The sequence below is a fragment of the Dendropsophus ebraccatus genome, chromosome 3 (genome assembly GCF_027789765.1).
Source record: "Dendropsophus ebraccatus isolate aDenEbr1 chromosome 3, aDenEbr1.pat, whole genome shotgun sequence".
Taxonomy (NCBI): Eukaryota; Metazoa; Chordata; class Amphibia; order Anura; family Hylidae; genus Dendropsophus; species Dendropsophus ebraccatus.
This window is the reverse complement of record NC_091456.1, coordinates 15,922,862-15,942,196: the sequence shown is the minus strand read 5'-3', so window position 1 is coordinate 15,942,196 and position 19,335 is coordinate 15,922,862. Positions and strand designations below refer to the sequence as shown.

Genomic DNA, 19,335 nt, shown 5'->3' with positions numbered 1-19,335 from the left:
TTAGCTAGCAGGGCTTCTCCACCGCTCCATCTTCCTCCCCGAGTCCCGCGTGCAGCATCAGCTTCGGTGCGGCCTGACTGAGCCGTCAGACCGCTCAGCCAATCACTGGCCGGGACCGCCGCGGCCAGTGATTGGCTGTGCGGTCTGACAGCTTAGACAGGCCGCTCTGGAGTTGATGCTGCACGCGGGAGGAAGACGGAGCGGAGGAGAAGCCCTGCTAGGTAATGTATGCTGCAAGGACATCGGTAACGATTGTCGGGCCGTAGAATAGGCCCAGTAAACAAGCACCAATCTAGCAGATCGGTGCTTGTTTACATCGTTGATCGAGCCCTGCTCGGCCCGTGGAATAGGACCCTAAGACTCTCCATCATCATCATCACACTATTCAGGTTACCAATGCCACAGACCTCCAGCATCATCTGCTTATATGTCTGTCCTGAAGTATGACAGTAAATATTGGACAGGTTATTTACATTGATTTATACAATCTCGCGTTTATAATATCGTGAACCGCAGAACCAGAGGAGGATATAAGATTTTATCGTTTTTCATTCAGTCAGTGTTCTGTACTGTGTCTGTGTCCGTTCTCTGTGTGTCACATCGACTAGGAAGCAAAAAATGCGTGTTCACCACCGATGTGAATGGAAGTGACGCCATTATACAGAATAGGAAAGGAGCTAGTTAAATCGATGAAATCTGAGTAGCTTTTCATGCCGTTTTTATATATATATTGTTATCTTTCAGCTAACCTTTCAGTTAAAAGTACGGTTTAGTTGCCTTTAGAGCTTCTGCTTTAAGCTGTAATTTCTAATGTGAATATTCAGCACCAAAACGGGATTTGCCTAATTGAATGTGTTTATGCTTAGCTTCTAGGCAATCACTCTACATTGGGAAGGACAGAGAGAGCCGACCACCCTGTGCGGAGGTTTACTCATGGTGGTACAATACAACAGAGACCTCGACCTATGATGGTCCCATCTATTGGTTAGTTGGCTAGACTGCTGTTTTATGTAAAGTGTTTGTTTTCTTTTGTTTTTTTTTTACTTTACTCTCTGTAAATGTTGTAATTTATCATCTTTATTGGTATTTATATATACACCAAGAATTATAATTGTAACTGTATTTGGTGAACGTACATATAAAAGAGGTATTCCCATCTGGGAATTGGAGTTCCCCAGCCCGCTCTGGCTTGCTTACGGCTTCTAGAGGTGGTCGTAAAGCCAAGTATCAGATAATACCTACAGTACAGTAACCAATCAGAGCTCAGCATTTATTTTATAAAGCACTTTGTTAAAGGGGTAGTTCACCAAGAAAAGTTTTCTTTCAGATAAAGTTATATACAGTAGATTTGTAATTTACTTCCAGTACTTATCAGCTGCTGTATGCCCTGCAGGAAGTGGTGTATTCTTTCCAGTCTGACACACTGCTCTCGGCTGCCACCTCTGTCCATGTCAGGAACTGTCCAGAGAAGGAGAGGTTTTCTATGGCAATTTGCTGCTGCTCTGGACATTTCCTGACATGGACAGAGGTGGCAGCAGAGAGCACTGTGTCAGACTGGAAAGAATACACCACTTCCTGCAGGACATGCAGCAGCTGATAAGTACTGAACTTTTCAATACCAGTTGATTTGAAAACAGTTTATTTTCTCCAGAGTACCACTTAAACACCCATTGACTTATCGGGAGTTGCACAAACAATGTAGCACCGCAAGGTGTCCTGTCTACTCCGAGAGATACTTAAACAGTAAAACTTGCAGCGCTACACTGTTTATGCAGCTTCCATGAAAGCCAATGGGAGGAAGACTGGAGGTAGGCAAGGAACCCTGATTTAAAGATCAGAATACCCCTTTAAGTAATTTTTTCAATTATCCAATGGAGTTTTTTTTTTAAATAGAAGTAAATAACAAAAATATATATAACTTTCTGACACCAGTTGATTTGAAAGAAAAAATGTATTTTTGCTGGAGTACCCCTTTCAGATTCTCATGATTCTCAGAACCCACCCTTTAAAATCACAAGGCTGGGGAGTATTCAAATCCATTGGCCTTCTAAACCATTTACAGCTGCCTGAATACTAAGGGTCACATGTCAGGTTTGTTTTTTTTCACTCTGCAAATTTGAGTCCGCTATTGTTCATCCCCAATCCGCAAAATTCTGTCCGTATTGCATCCGTATTTTTTGCTGATCCACAAAAATTAAAAATTATAAACTAGTGACTATTTGCAGATTGCGGATCCGTATTTTTTGCGGATCGCATTTGCAAAAATACGAATTCCATAGCATTCTATTGGTGGAATTTCAGTCCGCTCTAGGGTGTGTCCTTTTTTTGCGGCAAGGGCAGGTAATAGGGCAGGTAAATCTTTATGTTGTATTTGTTATTATATTATTAACACGTGTACAAGACTGTTGGCATAGCTAAAGGGAGTGCCAGCTCGTTTATTGTCTTACCATATGGCGATGCAGTAGGCCCAATTTTATATTCACTTGGAAAACCCCTTTAATGTTCAATAAAGATTGAAAAATGATGAAATTATACACACAATTTTATGTAAGTGACACAAATCATGGCGATTTAATATTTGAAGAGACACTAAACCTTAAAAGCCATAGTACAAAACAATAAACGTGATACCTACATTAACTGAAATGAAAGCATCAAACCTGCTGATGTCTCTCTATAGTGCACATGGCGGTAAGTTTCCTACCTTCATCCTCAGCGCTGTTTTTTGGAACTCTGTAGTTTATTGGATAGGTAAATGAGCTGGTTTGGTGCACAGGACTACCACTCTCAAGCACTGATCTGCCCCAGGTCCGTCCGTTCTAATGAGATGTGGGGCGGCATTCTACAGTGATGTCACTCCAGCACAGATGAATATTCATTACAAGGGACTTGCTGGCTGAGCAGGACCGGTGCACTGAGGGAGGTAGCCCCGCCTCCAGTGCACTGAGGGAGGTAGCCCCGCCTCCAGTGCACTGAGGGAGGTAGCCCCGCCTCCAGTGCACTGAGGGAGGTAGCCCCCGCCTCCAGTGCACTGAGGGAGGTAGCCCCCGCCTCCAGTGCACTGAGGGAGATAGCCCCCGCCTCCAGTGCACTGAGGGAGGTAGCCCCCGCCTCCAGTGCACTGAGGGAGATAGCCCCCGCCTCCAGTGCACTGAGGGAGATAGCCCCCGCCTCCAGTGCACTGAGGGAGGTAGCCCCCGCCTCCAGTGCACTGAGGGAGATAGCCCCCGCCTCCAGTGCACTGAGGGAGATAGCCCCCGCCTCCAGTGCACTGAGGGAGATAGCCCCCGCCTCCAGTGCACTGAGGGAGGTAGCCCTGCCTCCAGTGCACTAAACCATCTCATTTAAAAATCTAATAAACTACAAAGTTCCCAAGAAACTTACCTTTATCCTCAGCGCTCTGTGTGCTATAGGGACATATCAGCAGATTAGATGCTTCTAACCTTCTGATAGTTCCCCTTTAAGGAAAGGAGCATATCAAAAAGTAAATGCACTTTCTGCTCTATTTTCTTTTTTCCATTTAATTTCTTGTGTATTTGTTTTTGTTATTTTCTTAAATTTAGTGCAGTGTCAGTATGATGCTAGTATAAAGATTTTGTATATACTGTAGGGTCAGGATGGGGAACCTTCAGCCCTCCAACTGTTGCAAAACCACAGTTCCCACCGGACAGGACAGCCAAAGATGGAGGGACACAGGTTCTCCTTCCCCGCTTTAAAGCAACTTTGTACCCACAATCTGCCCCCTCCAAACTGCTTGTACCATCACATAGCTGCTTTTAATCTAAGATCTATCCTGGGGTCCATTCAGCAGGTTATGCAATTATTGGCCTAAAAAAAACTTTTACATTTGCAGCACCGTTTCAAATTGGTGTGGCCTAGAGTGTCTGTGCCCTAGGCTTGCACCGCCTCTCCGTCCCTCCTCCTCATTAGAAATGCACCTAACCTAGAAAGATTTCTCTAAATCATCACTTGTCTGTAAACTGCAAATATTGGATCGTTAAGGTACATGTGCAGTGTTCAGACAAGTGATGAATAGGAGTAATCCTGCCGGGGGATGTTCCTAATGATGAGGAGGGGCGAAGACCTAGGACACAGACACTCTAGGTCACGCCAGTTTGGCACAGGGCTGCAAGTTTAAAAGTTGTTTTTTAGGACAATAACTGCATCACCTGCCCAACGGACCCCAGGACAGATTTTGGATTAAACGCAGCTATCTGACGGTACAAGCGGTTTGGGGTGGGCAGATTGTGGGTACAGAGTCACTTTAATATCTTTTAACACTAATGCCGTTTTACATCCAGGGAAAGGACTGCTCCTGATGTATCTATGCTTTTATCTTTTCTATTATCATTATATTTGACTTCATTCCGTGTGACTAACACAGTTGTATTTCTCTTCTCTGCTGCCTTTTTTTATTACTTTTTATAGGTAGATTTGTGCCAAATAAGTCCCATCAATTGTCTGTGTGTCCCTATTTTACAGAGGTGATTTAGTGTAAACCATTCTTAGTATGAACTTACTAACCACATTTACACTCTCATTGTGTTCTGAAATAATCCCACTATTACAGACTAATCCCCCTCTATGTGACATGAACGTAACCTATTACAGACAAACCCAGAGTCTGATCTTATACACTGCAGTTACACCACAACAATGTTGTCTGTCTTATTGTTGTACTTATTGTCTTTCATCCACACGTTCTATCACATGACTCCATTTTCATTTCAAGTCCATAGAACATTAACATCTTCACGTGTTTAGTGCTGAATTTAGATCAGGGAATTAGAATGCCCAGAACCTCAGTGCTATCAGACAGTCATTTCTAGTAGATTATAATTCTTCAGGGATGCAATAAAATTTACTGAAAATGACATGTTATTGTTTGGATTTGTAAAAGTGTCAAATCCAAACGACTCGAAATCGCTGCCCGCATAGGTACCTTTTTTGGCATCCATTTTTTTTTAATCTGGATCTGGTACCGAAATAGCTGTACCTCCCTGTGATGGCTTGAACAACACGTCTGGGTGAATTTGCTATCTAGCCCATGGAACAGTATAGTATAGACCACAAATAGCTCTCACACATATAAAGTAGCCAGTCTATGAGCTAAATATTAACGGGTTATTCCCCTTAGGTAAAATACATGCGGAATCATCCCTCCTCCTGAAGACTAACTTTTCATTCCATACTTGTTATTATCTATTCAGTCTCATTCTCCCAGTTTTGAGCTGCTGCTCTCTGCTAAAGACATAGAAAACTGTGTGTGAGCTGTTCTCTCAGTCTCCCCCTCCTCCCCCTCCCTTCTGAGGCAGCTCATGTAAACAGCGTCACTGGCTGGCTGATTCTGCACTCTGTAATACTGGGAGAGTTAGTCTAAGTTTTTGATGATTTCACTGTGATTTTCCCTCCCGGCATTACAGAATGCAGAAACAGGAGGGGGAGGGGGGGGCATAGACGGAGAGAACAGCTCACACAGTTTTCTGTGTCTTCAGCAGAAGGCAGCAGCTCAAAACTAGGGGAAGGAGACTGAAAAGGTAATAAGTATGGAAGGAATTGTTAGTTTCCAGGAGGGGGAATGGTTCAGAATGTAATGCCCCTTTAAGTTTATACTTGGTGCCTTGTAATTAGAGAGGAGATGAAATGTTATTTAGAAGACTATTCCTATGTTTCTACCTTAGTCTATTCAGTGGCTGCTTCCATCGTGTTTGGACTGTATAGCAACCATGATCAACTTAAATATGGAATATTTTCTATAATCTCTTGTACTGTACAGATTTTTCAGCAGGATTTTAACCGTCGCTTATCCTACTGATCACTTGGTACATAGCCATTCCATCCACTTGAGTCATTCCAGAAGTTTGTCAAAGCCCAAGTGTGTTGTCGCCAAGTTCCATGTCTGTATGTTATTCTAGCGAAATCTAAAGAAACAAAGCCGGAAGTGACGCCTATCTGTCATTTAGAGAATGTCACTATACAATTACTACTATTTATCTATAAAACATTTATAAAAAAAAAAAAAAAAAACAGTATAAAAGAATATAGTAACACTAAAATGTTCTCCCGAAACAACACCAAGCTAAAAACTTGGGCTACATTTATCGTTTTCACCGAAAATCTTAGTAGGGAATCTATTCCTTTGCACGGATATTCACATATTCAGGTTCATGGGTGCTTCAAGAATGAAATATAAAGCTCCTTCCTTATCCAACATAAGTTAAAGGAAAGATTTGGTTGGCAGGCGATAAAATATTTACCGGGAAGAGGTAACGGGTTCCAAACTCCACGGTCCTCTCTTCCAGACTTATAGGGTATGTTTAATAGCTCCTTCCCTTTTTCTCCATAGAAATTACAATGGACAGTAACAGTGAAGGTGGTCGTTCTCGGTCAGGTAGTGAGGGAAATATTTCACCTGTAAAAGAAGAAGCTTATTATCGCAGCATTGGAGGACACAGGAAGTGGTCTCTACAGCGTACCAGGGCCTCTGAGGATAGATACGGTATGCAAAAAAATTAAAAAAACAATTAAATAAAAATGTTCCTCCTTTTTTAACCAAAGAATGGTTTCAAATTCTTCAAGCTTTTATGTCTGGGCAAATACGGGTGGTCAGGTTATATCATGGACTTACCAGTTCTGATGGTGCTCAGCAAATCCAGTAATATTCCGATTGTCAGTAACTATTTTAGAGATCAGATCAGATCAGATTTTTTTTTTCTTCAGTGCACCCCTTTAGGCTTAAAGCCTGGATCAGTTCTTTCTTGGCTTTTCCTGTGCTGGATTCATAGCCACCTGTTTTGCATGTAATGCAGCATGTGTGTAGGCCTTACAGTGCACTGTCCATCCCAGCACATTTAGGTTCTTCAAGCTTAGTGGAAAGAAAGGTAGGATAGCAACCAGTTCATGTTCATCATTACCATCCAGCCATACTGTATGTGTTGTTGTGTGACTTACCACATTGCATGATCATCGGCTTCTACCTAAAGCTCATACGTGACGGTGCCTGAAATGCCGCCAACTGCAAAAATGGTTGTGTGTTCCTTGGATTGCGCTTGTCTTTTGGGGCCAAAAACATGTTTGCAAAACATAAAGCTATACAGTCAGCTCTGCTGAGGGGTACATAGAGACCGCACATGGTACCATTACTAAACCTTCAATCTTCTTGATAGTCCGATACCAGATGGAGAGTTCAAATAGTGTTGTATATGTCTCGGAAATTTCTTTAGATAGTTATGGAAGTCGAGAAAAGATGTACGAGGAATCGGAAACCGATGGTGGAATGGAGGATTATCCGGTACGAATATTTGTAGCACTCTTTGATTATGACCCAAGAACCATGTCACCGAATCCAGATGCTGCAGAAGAAGAGCTTCCCTTCAAGGAAGGACAAATTATTAAGGTAGATTTTCTCCACAGCTAAAGAGGTACAAAAAGGCGTTAAAAAAAATAAACATTCTTCATAAACTTTAGCATTGCTTACTTGTCTGCCCAGTTCCGAAACTACAAAAAAATAAATAAATACATATATATATATATATATATATATTTTTTTTTTATTTTATTTTTTTTTTATTTATTTTTTTTGGGTGGGGGGTTGGGGGGGTCTTAGTTCTATATTTTGTGGTTGTGCCTCTTGGTTGAGCAGCTTCTCAGTACTGAAATTCCCAGAATACATTACTTCCCCTCAGCTCTCTGTCACAGTCCTCCCACCTGCCTACTCCCCTCCCGCAGCACTCCTACCAGCCCCCCTTCCAGTGCCGTTGCAGAATATTTTATTTAACTGAAAACTATTGACAGCAGTCAATAAACTTGTATATCAGTGAAGTTGCAGAACCTTCTGCTTTCATTCCCTTTCTTATCTTCTGCCTTGCAATGCTCAATACAAGGCAACATATTGTAAACATATCTTACCAATGTCCCTATAGATATATATATATATATGTATATGACAGGGAGATTGTAATGCTGACATCACTAGGGGTGGGACTAGACCTCAGAGACCAGATCCAGCCACGCCTCCTGTGACATCAGAAGATAATGTGATTTCAAAAGGGGGATTGGTTGGTCAGTGAGCTGTAATTGTTTCTTTTTCCACTTCATGTCAGTAGTGATGCATGTAAAAGTGCACTGAAGCCAGTACTATTAGTGATTACACTATACTTATTATTTATTAAGTTTACTTACTTATTAAGTTATATGTCTCGAGGTGACAGTTTTATTTAAATACATTTTTCTTATACTAAAATACCAATTTAGGCTGGGTTCACACTATGTATACTTCAGGCAGTATTTGGTCCTCAAGTCAGGTCCTCATAGCAACCAAAACCAGGAGTGGATTGAAAACCCAGAAAGGATCTGTCCACACAATGTTGTAATTGAGTGGATGGCCGTCATATAACGGTAAATAACTGCCATTATTTCAATATAACAGCCGTTGTTTTAAAATAACAGCAAAAATTTGCCATTAAATGACGGCCATCCACTCAATTACAACATTATGTGAACATAGCCTTTCTGTGTTTTCAATCCACTCCTGGTTTTGGTTGCTATACAGCCTCACAAATACAGCCTCAAATATACATAGTGTGAACCCAGCCTTAAAGAGTATGTACCAATTCGCTTTGTGACTTTAAAAAAACAAACAAACAAAAAAAACGACCTAGTCTGTGGCGCAGTTAATTTTTCAAAATGCTACCTGCTTTCCTGTGATCGCCCCACTCTATGCACTGTAGGCGAGCCCGGCGCCCCCAGTGTAACGAACCCCTCCCCTCTGTGACCTGGACAGATTTGATCCCAATGAAGGCGTGTACACAAGTGGAGGGGATGTCATCACACTGGGGGCACTGGAAACCAGTTGGCGTTTTGAAAAATGGATCGCGCCACCGGGATCTCTGTGCCGGCGCCGGCTGGGTAATGTTAAAAATAAAAAAATCACTGAGCAAATTCATACTTTCGGTTTAACTTTTTTTTGACCAGGAAGCTTTTTATTGCCAAAGTAAATTATATTCATTAAATAACATTTAAACCAAAAATTAAACCGCTAATTCTCTAGGGGAATACCAATAACAAATACATGTATGATACGGTACTATTTTGGCTTTTAATGTGAAACATACCGCCCTCATTTTGCTTCTTTAGTTTTAGATACTAGATTTGGGGGGTAATACTGCGCTCCTGGGGTGACAGCAAAAAGACCCAAAATTTCTTGTGCACAAAAATAGCAACTTATTGTCATCTTTGCATGGCCAGCTCTGATTAGGCTCTACAGAAATCTAGTGTGTCCATGTGTTAGCATCTGAAACGCATCTCGACAACCCCCCCCCCCCACACACACACACACACACTCCACCCCCCTCCATCATCCAACTGCAGATATTTAAAAAAAAATGCAAAAATATGGCTGTGGTCATAGATTCTACAATCTGTGGCTGGAAATCATTATTTGTATATTTGGTGTGGTGTTTTTATTTTTAAATGTTTTTGCATATTACTATGTGCATATCATTTCTCTCTTTTTCTTAACTATGGAAAAAGGGGGGGGGGGTTTACAGGTTAACTATAGTGTGCCTCCCATTTATCATATACAGTGCTGCTATCTGAATGGATTGCATAAAAGTAGTCATAGCTTTTTACTACTTATTACTTATTTATCACAGGTGTATGGTGATAAAGATCCAGATGGTTTTTACCGAGGTGAAAGCTGTGGAAGAGGAGGGTTCATCCCGTGCAATATGGTGTCTGAAATCCAAGCTGATGATGAAGAAATGATGGACCAGCTTCTCAAACAAGGATTTCTACCCTTGAATACACCAGTGGAAAAAATCGGTAGGTAACTAAAACCCTTCTTACCACCCGATGGCTTGTCCGCCTAGCTGTATCCGCTTCAAGCTTTATTACTGGGATACTAATTCCTCACTGGCTTCTGGTGTTTGCATGTCTTGCGTATCCCTTTTGTTTGGAACTAACCACCTGTCTGGACTTCTAGAACAGTGCTGCCCACTACATTTACCATTTACCAGGTACATGGCTTCTTCAACCCCCACAAAGGAAAGAACAAGCCCAAGAAAGCTCAACGGACAGCACTTTTCTTGAATGTTCCAATACGAATCTATAGATTTCCAAACATTTCCAACCCCGGAGACATCATCTGCTTTAATTTGCACCACTGTACGGCTTAATTATTGCAATCGCATTAAAATTAACTTTTTTTTTTTTTTTTTTTACACGACTCCTTTTAAACTCTTATCAAGAAGCTGGCAAAAGTTTGAGGTTTTAAGTAAAAAAATATATATATTATAAAAAATAATGCATTTATAGTAATGTTTTATAAAACTCCATCGTTGTTATTAAGATAGTAGTCATACACCCCCCAAAAAAATCTAAAAACTCATTTCTGTCCGTGGCCTCCAGTTCCATCTCAATGTTTTTAATAAAAAAAAATATGATCTTGACACTTTGAAATTGATTTGCTATTAATACGAACTTTAACTTGTCAGCTCCATTTACTTTCCCAGCTGAGCAGATTCTAGAATGAACGTAGAACTTTGAACAGCCTCATATGTTCTCCTCTTCTTTTATTTGTATGCATTCCTTTCCTGAAGTCAACTGTGAACGTTTCAAAGAGAGCTCTCGCTCTGTACACCGCAGATCCAGAAAGTCTAAACGAGGTCTGTGAAGAAACCCTAACTTTATTCAGTTACTAAACTAGCTGAAATTATTTGACGTGTCTAAACATAACTATGTTTCTTGTAAGTTTAACTAACCAGCATGTTTTGTCCTTTGAGCTTGCATCATTTTGAAGTCATTTTGCTGTACAACACATGCTTCAGAACATATGGCCTCACTAGTGTCTGTACCTGCTGCACCAAGACCACTGGACTACCTAATCTAATATTATTCATTATCATTTCTATTATACATTATATTTTCCTGCATTGTTGCTTGAAAGGATTTTCTGTGGTTTTTTTTTTTTTTTTTGTAAATTTTCTTTACACCTGTTATAAAAATAACTTTTGTGTAGAGAAAAACCCGGCACTCACCAAATAGATTTGCTCATTTATATAGTGCGATATGCATCAGTATACAGCAAGGACGTGTTTTGGCCAATATGGCCTTCATCAGCTAGGCTGAAACTGGTCTTTGCTGTATACTGATGCATATCATACTGAATAAATGAGCAAATGTATAAGGTGAGTGCCAGGTCATTTTCTACACAGATTGCTGGATCATCTTTCCTCATGCGCCACTGACCCACAGAGTGCCGTTTTTCCATCACCACTAAAAATATCATCAGACATGACAAAAGTTATTGATCACAGTGGGTTTCAGCAACACTGTGATCAGGAGAAAAAGTCATTGACAGATCGCGGCAGCGCACTCAATTCTCATTCCGTAAATATTTTTTCAATGTAACTCTATGAAAAAATATTGAAGAAATAAGCGGTCGGCTGGGGAGAGGACTGCGCTGCCCCAATCTCTCCATGGCTACTGTATATTCTGATCAGAGCAGGTGTCAGCAGTGAGACCCCTTATGACCAATAACTTTTGATGTTTTGAATCTACACTGTTTCAGTATATTGGCTTTATGTTAATAAATGAAAACATCCACGTTTACATCTAAACAGTGAAAATCTGACATTAAAGGGGTATTCCCCCTGAAATTTTTTTGCATTAATACGTTGCCCAGCCATAACTTTCCATCTTTCAAATATCAATTTATTATGCTGTTATCTAGGTGCATTCACCCCCAGTAGACGCATAGAATAATCAAATCTCAGTCTACTCCGACACCGCTCCCTGCTTCTGGCCCCCACCCTCTGTGACGGGATTACATGTCCTCCGTGTCTTCAATGGGCTGGGTTAGCGATTCTAACCCTGCCCACTGAAGTGAAGGAGACAGCTGTCCCTGAGCTCACCTGCAGCCCCCAAAACTGTGCCCCCCCCCGCAGCTCACTCGCGGCAGCCGCAAGCCCCCCGTGGCTCACCCGCGGCACTCCCCACAGTGCGCTCACCCACACAGTGTGCCCCCCACTCACGTGCGGCACTCCCCCCGTTCTCACCCTCGCCAACACTTAAGGTAGTGGCAGAGTTCAGTTGAGGTAGTGACATAGCAGAGTTGAGGTAATGACATAGTAGCATTGAGGCAGTGACATAGCAGAGTTGAGGTAGTGTCAACCACAACTCAACTCTGCTATGCCGCTGCCTCAACTCTGCTATGTTGCTGCCTCAACTCTGCTATGTCACTACCTCAACTCTGCTATAGCGTGTGGATATCAGCTCTACTACATAATGGACCAATCAGGCACAAGCATTGCATGATGGGAGATGTAGTTTTCGAGCCAGCGCCATGCTGGATATAGATTGGCTTTTTTTAAAAAAATTGTATCTATGGAACGGCAGCAGCTAGAAAGACTGGATACGGCTCAAAATACTCAGCTAGGTTTGGGAGCAATTTATTTTTTTTTAGCTATTGGGGGGAATACCCCACGCACATTGGTGCGTGGCTTGTGATGGTCTCTGCAGAAAGTAGTGCGCTGTAGCCCACATGGCTTCTTTAATACAGAGCGGTGCAGCCTCTGCAGATGTCTATACAGGTGCTCTAAGGAGAAATCTCTTCAGTAGGAGATGTGAGATTGTGCATAATCCACTGCACGGAAAATTGCCAAAAGTCACCATGGTCACTAGGGTACTGCCAGCTACAGCACACTGTCAGCACCTTAGGTAGGCCCCGGAAGCTGACGGATTCCCTTTAACCAGCATCAGTGGTCAAGCAACTTTAGTAGCGTTCCCACCGCTTAGCTAGAAGAGCCCAGAATAAATTATATCTGTTTAGAATGCACTTATACCTCAACAAGAACCTAGGCCAAAACTTGGGAAAACCATGCAATTATCAAAGTGCCATAGCCATGCCATTAAACAAATGCAAACACAGAAATGCAACCACATTACATAAAAACAGTATACAATAGTAAAATAGCACTATTAAAAGGGGCACTCCAGCAAATTTGTTTTTCTTTTAAATAAACTGGTTTCAGAAAGTTATATAGATTTGTAATTTATTTCTATTTAAAAATTTTCAGTCTCCCAGTACTTATCAGCTGTTGTGTGTTCTTCAGGAAGTGATGTATTCTTTCCAGTCTGACACAGGGCTCTCTGCTGCCACCTTTGTCTATGTCAGGAACTGTCCAGATCAGTAGAGTTTTTTTTGTGGGGATTTGCTACTGCTCTAAACAGTTTCTGACATGGACAGAGGTGGCAACAAAGAGCACAGTGTCAGACTAGAGAGAATACACCACTTTGTGCAGGACATACAGCAGCTGATAAGTACTGGAAAACTTGATTCTTAAATAGAAGTAAGTTACAAATTTGTATAAATTTCTGAAACCAGTTGATTTTGAAGATTTTTTTTTGCCACAACATCTCTTTAAGGCATTATACGGGCAGCCTTCTCTATTTATCCTGTTCACATTTAGTATTACCGCAGTCCCAACTGTGATGTTTGCAATAAGTCCCCATACAGTAAGTTGGCAAAGTTTACAAAGGTCATTTTGTGCCGAAGGAGTTTGAAGGAACCAGTCATGATGATTTAGGGTTCCGACTTACAATAATGATGCTAAAGTTTCATACCATGTAAACTGCTCAATTGCTGTTTGAGTCTCCCAGTCTGTTACATGTATTCCACGTCCGTGTTCCGTGCAGAACACAGAACGTGTGAATGCGGCCACAGTGAGAGTCCCCACCAATTACAACTTTTGACAAGTTGAATTAAAGGCACACTTTAACATATCTCTAGTATATACTGTGAAGTTGTATTTGTCTATGTGTGGTTGTTGTGTAAATTAAGCAATTTGAGTGCCCTGATAGTATGTCATGACAATATGTAGAACACGTTAACTGAAATATTGGAATCCCTATCTAAACTAGATTAAAGGAGAAGTCCGGCAAAATTTTTTATTAAAAAAGTATTGTATTGTCTCCCAAAAGTTATACAAATCACCAATATACACTTATTACGGGAAATGCTTATAAAGTGCTTTTTTCCCTGCACTTACTACTGCATCAAGGCTTTACTTCCTGGATAACATAGTGATGTCACTTCCTGGATAACATAGTGATGTCACTTCCTGGATAACATGGTGATGTCACTTCCTAGATAACATGGTGATGTCACCTCCTGGATAACATGGTGATGTCACTTCCTGGATAACATGGTGATGTCACTTCCTGGATAACATGGTGATGTCTCTTCCTGGATAACATGGTGATGTCACGCCCCGACTCCCAGAGCTGTGCGGGCTGTGGCTGCTGGAGAGGATGATGGCAGAGGGACACTGAGGGACACAGGGCACTGGAGGGACACTGAGCATCCCTCTGCCATCATCCTCTCCAGCAGCCACAGCCCGCACAGCTCTGGGAGTCGGGGCGTGACATCACCATGTTATCCAGGAAGAGACATCACCATGTTATCCAGAAAGTGACATCACCATGTTATCCAGGAAGTGACATCACCATGTTATCCAGGAGGTGACATCACCATGTTATCTAGGAAGTGACATCACCATGTTATCCAGGAAGTGACATCACCATGTTATCCAAGAAGTGACATCACCATGTTATCCAGGAAGTGAAGCCTTGATACAGTAGGAAGTTGGAAGTGCATTTCCCGTAATAAGTGTCTATTGGGGATTTATATAACTTTAGGGGGAATACAATATTTTTATAAAAATTTTCACTGGAATTCTTTAAAGGTAAGGGTGGACACAGCTATATGTTACTTTGGCTGGACTGACACTAACCTTTTTCTTATTTGCTAACAGGTCCGTCCATATTAATTGAACGGATAAGCATAAACTGATGAGCAGACTGATTGCAAAATGTTTTTTTTTATTATTTTTTTTTTTTTTTTCATGGGTCATTTGCATTTTGGCTTTAAAAAAAACTAACTTTTGTACATCAGTTTTCATATCAGTTTATTTTTCCTCTTTGTTTTTTCACTTCCGCACATGCTCAGTGAAAAAATGGATGAAAACTGATGACTTTGCAACTGATGTGAATGGAAATACCTTCTGTTTACATCCGTCCTCAATGACTATAATGTAAAAAAAAAAAAAGTGGAAATGGTGTGTGCAGGATTTTTTTCCCACTCTAAAAAAGAACGGAACACAGACGGAATACATGCAAACTGAGCACAACTATGACAAACAAAGCACAAAAAAAACGTAGAAATGAAAGGGGAGTTGGATACGTCAGATTCCATTTGATGTTTAAGGCTATGTTCACACAACGTAAGTTCCGCGGTAATCACAGCCGTTGTTTCAACAGCCGTGATTTCTGCAATAAATAGCGTCTGCAGAAAACCCTGTCAGTGCACACTATGGAGTGAGCTCCAGCTGCATGCTCCATAGTGTGCCGTGCACTCAGCGGCGCTAAAGAACATCTGGCCGGGTACTGCAGTACTGGCCGGGATGATCTTTTCTGAGACCGGCCGTTCCGTGTCCCGACCAGTCTCATACAACGTCTGAACATAGCCTAAAATCAGAACTGTGGCGGAGGGAATAACGCCAGTGTGAACCTAGCCTTAGGTCTTAAGGCTATGTTCACACTACGTTAAAAAACAAGGCTGTATTTGTGCAAACAACAGAGGTTATTTTGCAAAAAACGGCCGTTGTTTGCGCAAATATGGCCATTGTTATGAAATACGGCCATGTTTTTTACGTAGTGTGAACCCAGCCTTATAAAGCAAGGTTTAAAATTGCAGTATAGTCATGGCCTTAGTCATTTATTTCTCAGGATGTATTGTGAGGCTTTGAAGTCTCAACTTCAGTCATCTTAATGCATTCTACTGCAGCATAGCCAACACTTCAACTGTGAACCTTAATGAAAAGAAAATGAGCTGTATAAGCTTGTATCCCTCCATGCGGTGTAGCCCTGCCGAGGTACTTACGCAGTTACCAGAAGGAATTGTGTTGGTTGTGTAGCTTTCTTTATTGAACACATTCTGCTGGAATTTACCACCTTTGGTTCGATTCTGAAAGAATTAGACTTCCTGTTTTAATAAAAATATCTACTAATCACCAGAGTAAACACTAGTACTGAACGCTCAGCTGCAGCTTCCACCCAGCTACAATGGCTGCTATAATGAGGATCAGCAGGGATATGGTTTTTTATAGGTTTTATAGGCGTTTGTTCACACATTTGGGGTTTTAATTGCAATTATACAAAGCTAAGAACAGATTATAAAGGAGGAGACATGTAAAGTAGGCATGGGGAACATTCGGCCCTCCGGCTGTTGCAAAACTACAACTCCGATCATGCCTTGACCCATGTTGCAGCAACAGAATGCTCCGCTCCACAGCTGGGTCCAATGGGCGCAGGTCCAGGTAAAAAAGCAAAATAAAATACAAAAAAAATATTTAAAAAAGACACAATGCGTTTCAGGATCACACCGATCTCTTTCTCAAGTGTCTGATCTGTCTGGTCAGACACTTGAGAAAAGGGATCGGTGTGATCCTGAAACGCGTTGTCGTTTTTTAACAAATTTTTAGTACTTTATCTTGCCTTGCTATTTTGCCGTTGGACCCAGTTGTGGAGGATTCTGTTGCTGTTACTATCCCGTTGTGGTTGCGGTTCATATACCTGCTGTAGTCAAGTGTTGTGCCTTGTATTTGCACAACACCATCAGGTGAGAATCTCCATTTTCTCTTTTTCCTGATGCCCTTCTGCCTGATTTCTACACTTTTGAGCGCTGTTAATTTTTATATTGACCCATGATGGGAATTGTGGTTTTGCAACAGCTGGAGGGCCGAAGGATCCCAGGAATTTTAATCCGTAATCCGTTCCGTAAAAAAAAAAACCAAAGGGAATTGTTGCGGATTGTGATTGCGGTACAGATTACTGATAGAAGTCTATGGGATCCATATTTTATACGAACGTCACATCCATGACGTCCACAAAGAACACGGATCAAATTTATGCAAACTAGCACTATTGACATATTATGGAAACAGATACAGAAACGGATGCAATTATGGATGATTTTCTACAGATCACAGAGAAAAAATAATGGGAGGATTTGCGGCCCAGAAAAATCACTGAACGTTTAAATGAGGCCTTAGCGGGTGTCATCTGTGCAATTTTTTTGAGCAGGTGGTATTTTTTATGGGCTACATAAAATTTTACAGTTGGTGTGCAAAAATTATCATTAGGACTGAATGCCTTGATAATAATTATTGTGCAATTTTTTTTTTTTTGCCTTAACCAACCAGTCCAATGTAGCACTGCTGCACAATTTTAGCGGAAATATTAAAAAGTGGCACATAATGAATCAGTGAAAAAGGTAGCTAATCCTCCTGGCCAAAGCAGAAAAATGGTGAAAACCATACATCTCTAGCTAATGTGCCTGGATAAGTACGCTATGCGCAATAATTGCAGTTAGAACATGTGAACACACCCATATGATAGAATAAATATTACTTTATGTACATATGTATATAGTAGATTCACTTTCCTTATTCATTTTAACTGGTCAGTGCAGGCGCAGAGATCCTGCCGGCAAGGTCCATTTTTCAAACCATCACCCAGTGCCGACATCTGTGCCAGTTTCTTCACATGCAAACCAGAGCGCTCTATGCACTGGAGGTGGGCCTGGTGCCCCCAGTGCACCAATATCCCCCCCCCCCCCTGTGACACACCTACTTCATAATCAAGTCTGTGCCACCGAGGGGAGGGATATTTGTGTCCTGTTGGCGCCGGACCCGCCTCCAGTGCACAGAGTAGCCCGCTTTGCATATGAAGAAACTGCCACAGATAGCGAGAATCAGCCATCGATTTGAAAAGTGGACTGTGCCACTGGGATCCCAGCACTGGCACCAACCAAGTAGTGTAAAAAAAATAAAAAATTTAATACAGTGGTGCATTGGATTACGAGCATAATCCGTTCCGGGACCGTTCTTGTAATCCAAATCCGCTCTTAAACCAAAGCAAATTGTCCTGTAAGAAATCACTGACGTACAGACAATTGGTTCCACACCCCAAAAAATAATGATTTTGTATTCTGAATAACATGTAAAACAAATGAAACAAACATTTAGAAACAGCAGAATATGTGATATTATAAATCACTGTACAGTATAGCAATCAGCATGTGGAGTATAATGTATAGTAACTGCATAAACCTGTAAAAACAGCCGCAGTTTGTAGATACAGGATGGAGCTGCAGATCCCCATAATGCAGTAGCGTAGTACAACAGGCTAGAATTACCTTTACAGTCCTGTCCCCTGATGTAAGCCTCAGCCTGAAGTGATTCTGCTATGATTTGGAAGGTGAGGGAGACTTCCTGAGTCAGAGTACAGTGCTGAAGACCCCGCTATGCAGACCATGCCCCCCTACACTCCCCCTCCCACCCAGTACAGGGAGCTCTTAAACCAAAGCAAGGCTCTTAAACCAAGTCACAATTTTGAAAAACTGTGACCCCTTCTTGCAAAACGCTCTCAATCCAAGTTACTATTAAACCAAGGTACCACTGTATCCTTAGTGGTACATTCACTGTAAACCTTTCTAAAACCAGCCTTTTGGTGAGTGTAGATGGTACCATGTGTGTCAGAATTGTTCCCATCAGAGCTGTATACCTGAATTAAATGTGTCTGCATCGTATCAGTGTGAATGCTATGCTTTTCCACTGAAATCAATGAGACGAAGATACATATACACCAATCAGTCATAATATTACATTGCAAATTACACCTTTAATTAAACTTTTCTGTCTGAATGTTCCACCTTTGGGACCTGAACCTACTGTATTAGAAGGTTCTGTAGAAGTCAGTGGAGAAAGGCATGAACATGCATGGCCACCTTTCCAATTATACTGTACCTGACCAGCCAACTCAGGGTTCAGGGGATTCCCATTCTTCATATAGGTGTGGGCCCCAGGGTTGGAACATATTTAACAGCCTTGTGGATATGCCATGAATGTCCAAAATTGGAAACCTGTTGTGTCACCAAGACAGCTCTGACCCTTAGAGGCACGGATTCCTCAAGATCTCTAAAGCTATGGTCCCACTTTGGGAACATATCCGGGGAAGGCGACCGTCTACTTATATAGATGGTGGCTAATAAAAATCGAGATTGGTGGATAGATTTACAGTAGGGATGGTCCGAACCCTCCGAGGTTCGGGTTCGTATGAACCTGAACGCTCGGCATCAGATTCCCGCTGTCTGGCCGCTCCGTGCAACGGGTGGATACAGCGGGAGGACCGCCTGGAAAACTGGGATACAGCCTATGGCTATGGATGTATCCCAGTTTTCCAGGCGGTCCTCCCGCTGGATCCGCCCGCTCCATG

General features: G+C 41.7%; 1 protein-coding gene across 20 annotated transcripts in view; it reads left to right on the top strand.

Moving 5' to 3' along the window:
• RIMBP2 (RIMS binding protein 2) overlaps positions 1-19,335 on the top strand; it is a 312,677-nt gene that overhangs the window by 278,983 nt on the left and 14,359 nt on the right. For 13 of the 20 annotated variants that reach the window (XM_069960976.1, XM_069960983.1, XM_069960975.1 and 10 more), the window contains 5 exons: positions 867-984; positions 6,347-6,499; positions 7,224-7,396; positions 9,654-9,822; positions 10,599-10,664. In XM_069960976.1, coding sequence (XP_069817077.1) covers positions 867-984; positions 6,347-6,499; positions 7,224-7,396; positions 9,654-9,822; positions 10,599-10,664 — 679 coding nt within the window. The remainder of the gene's footprint in view (positions 1-866; positions 985-6,346; positions 6,500-7,223; positions 7,397-9,653; positions 9,823-10,598; positions 10,665-19,335) is intronic. The other 7 variants (XM_069960980.1, XM_069960981.1, XM_069960993.1 and 4 more) reach the window with 3 other exon arrangements.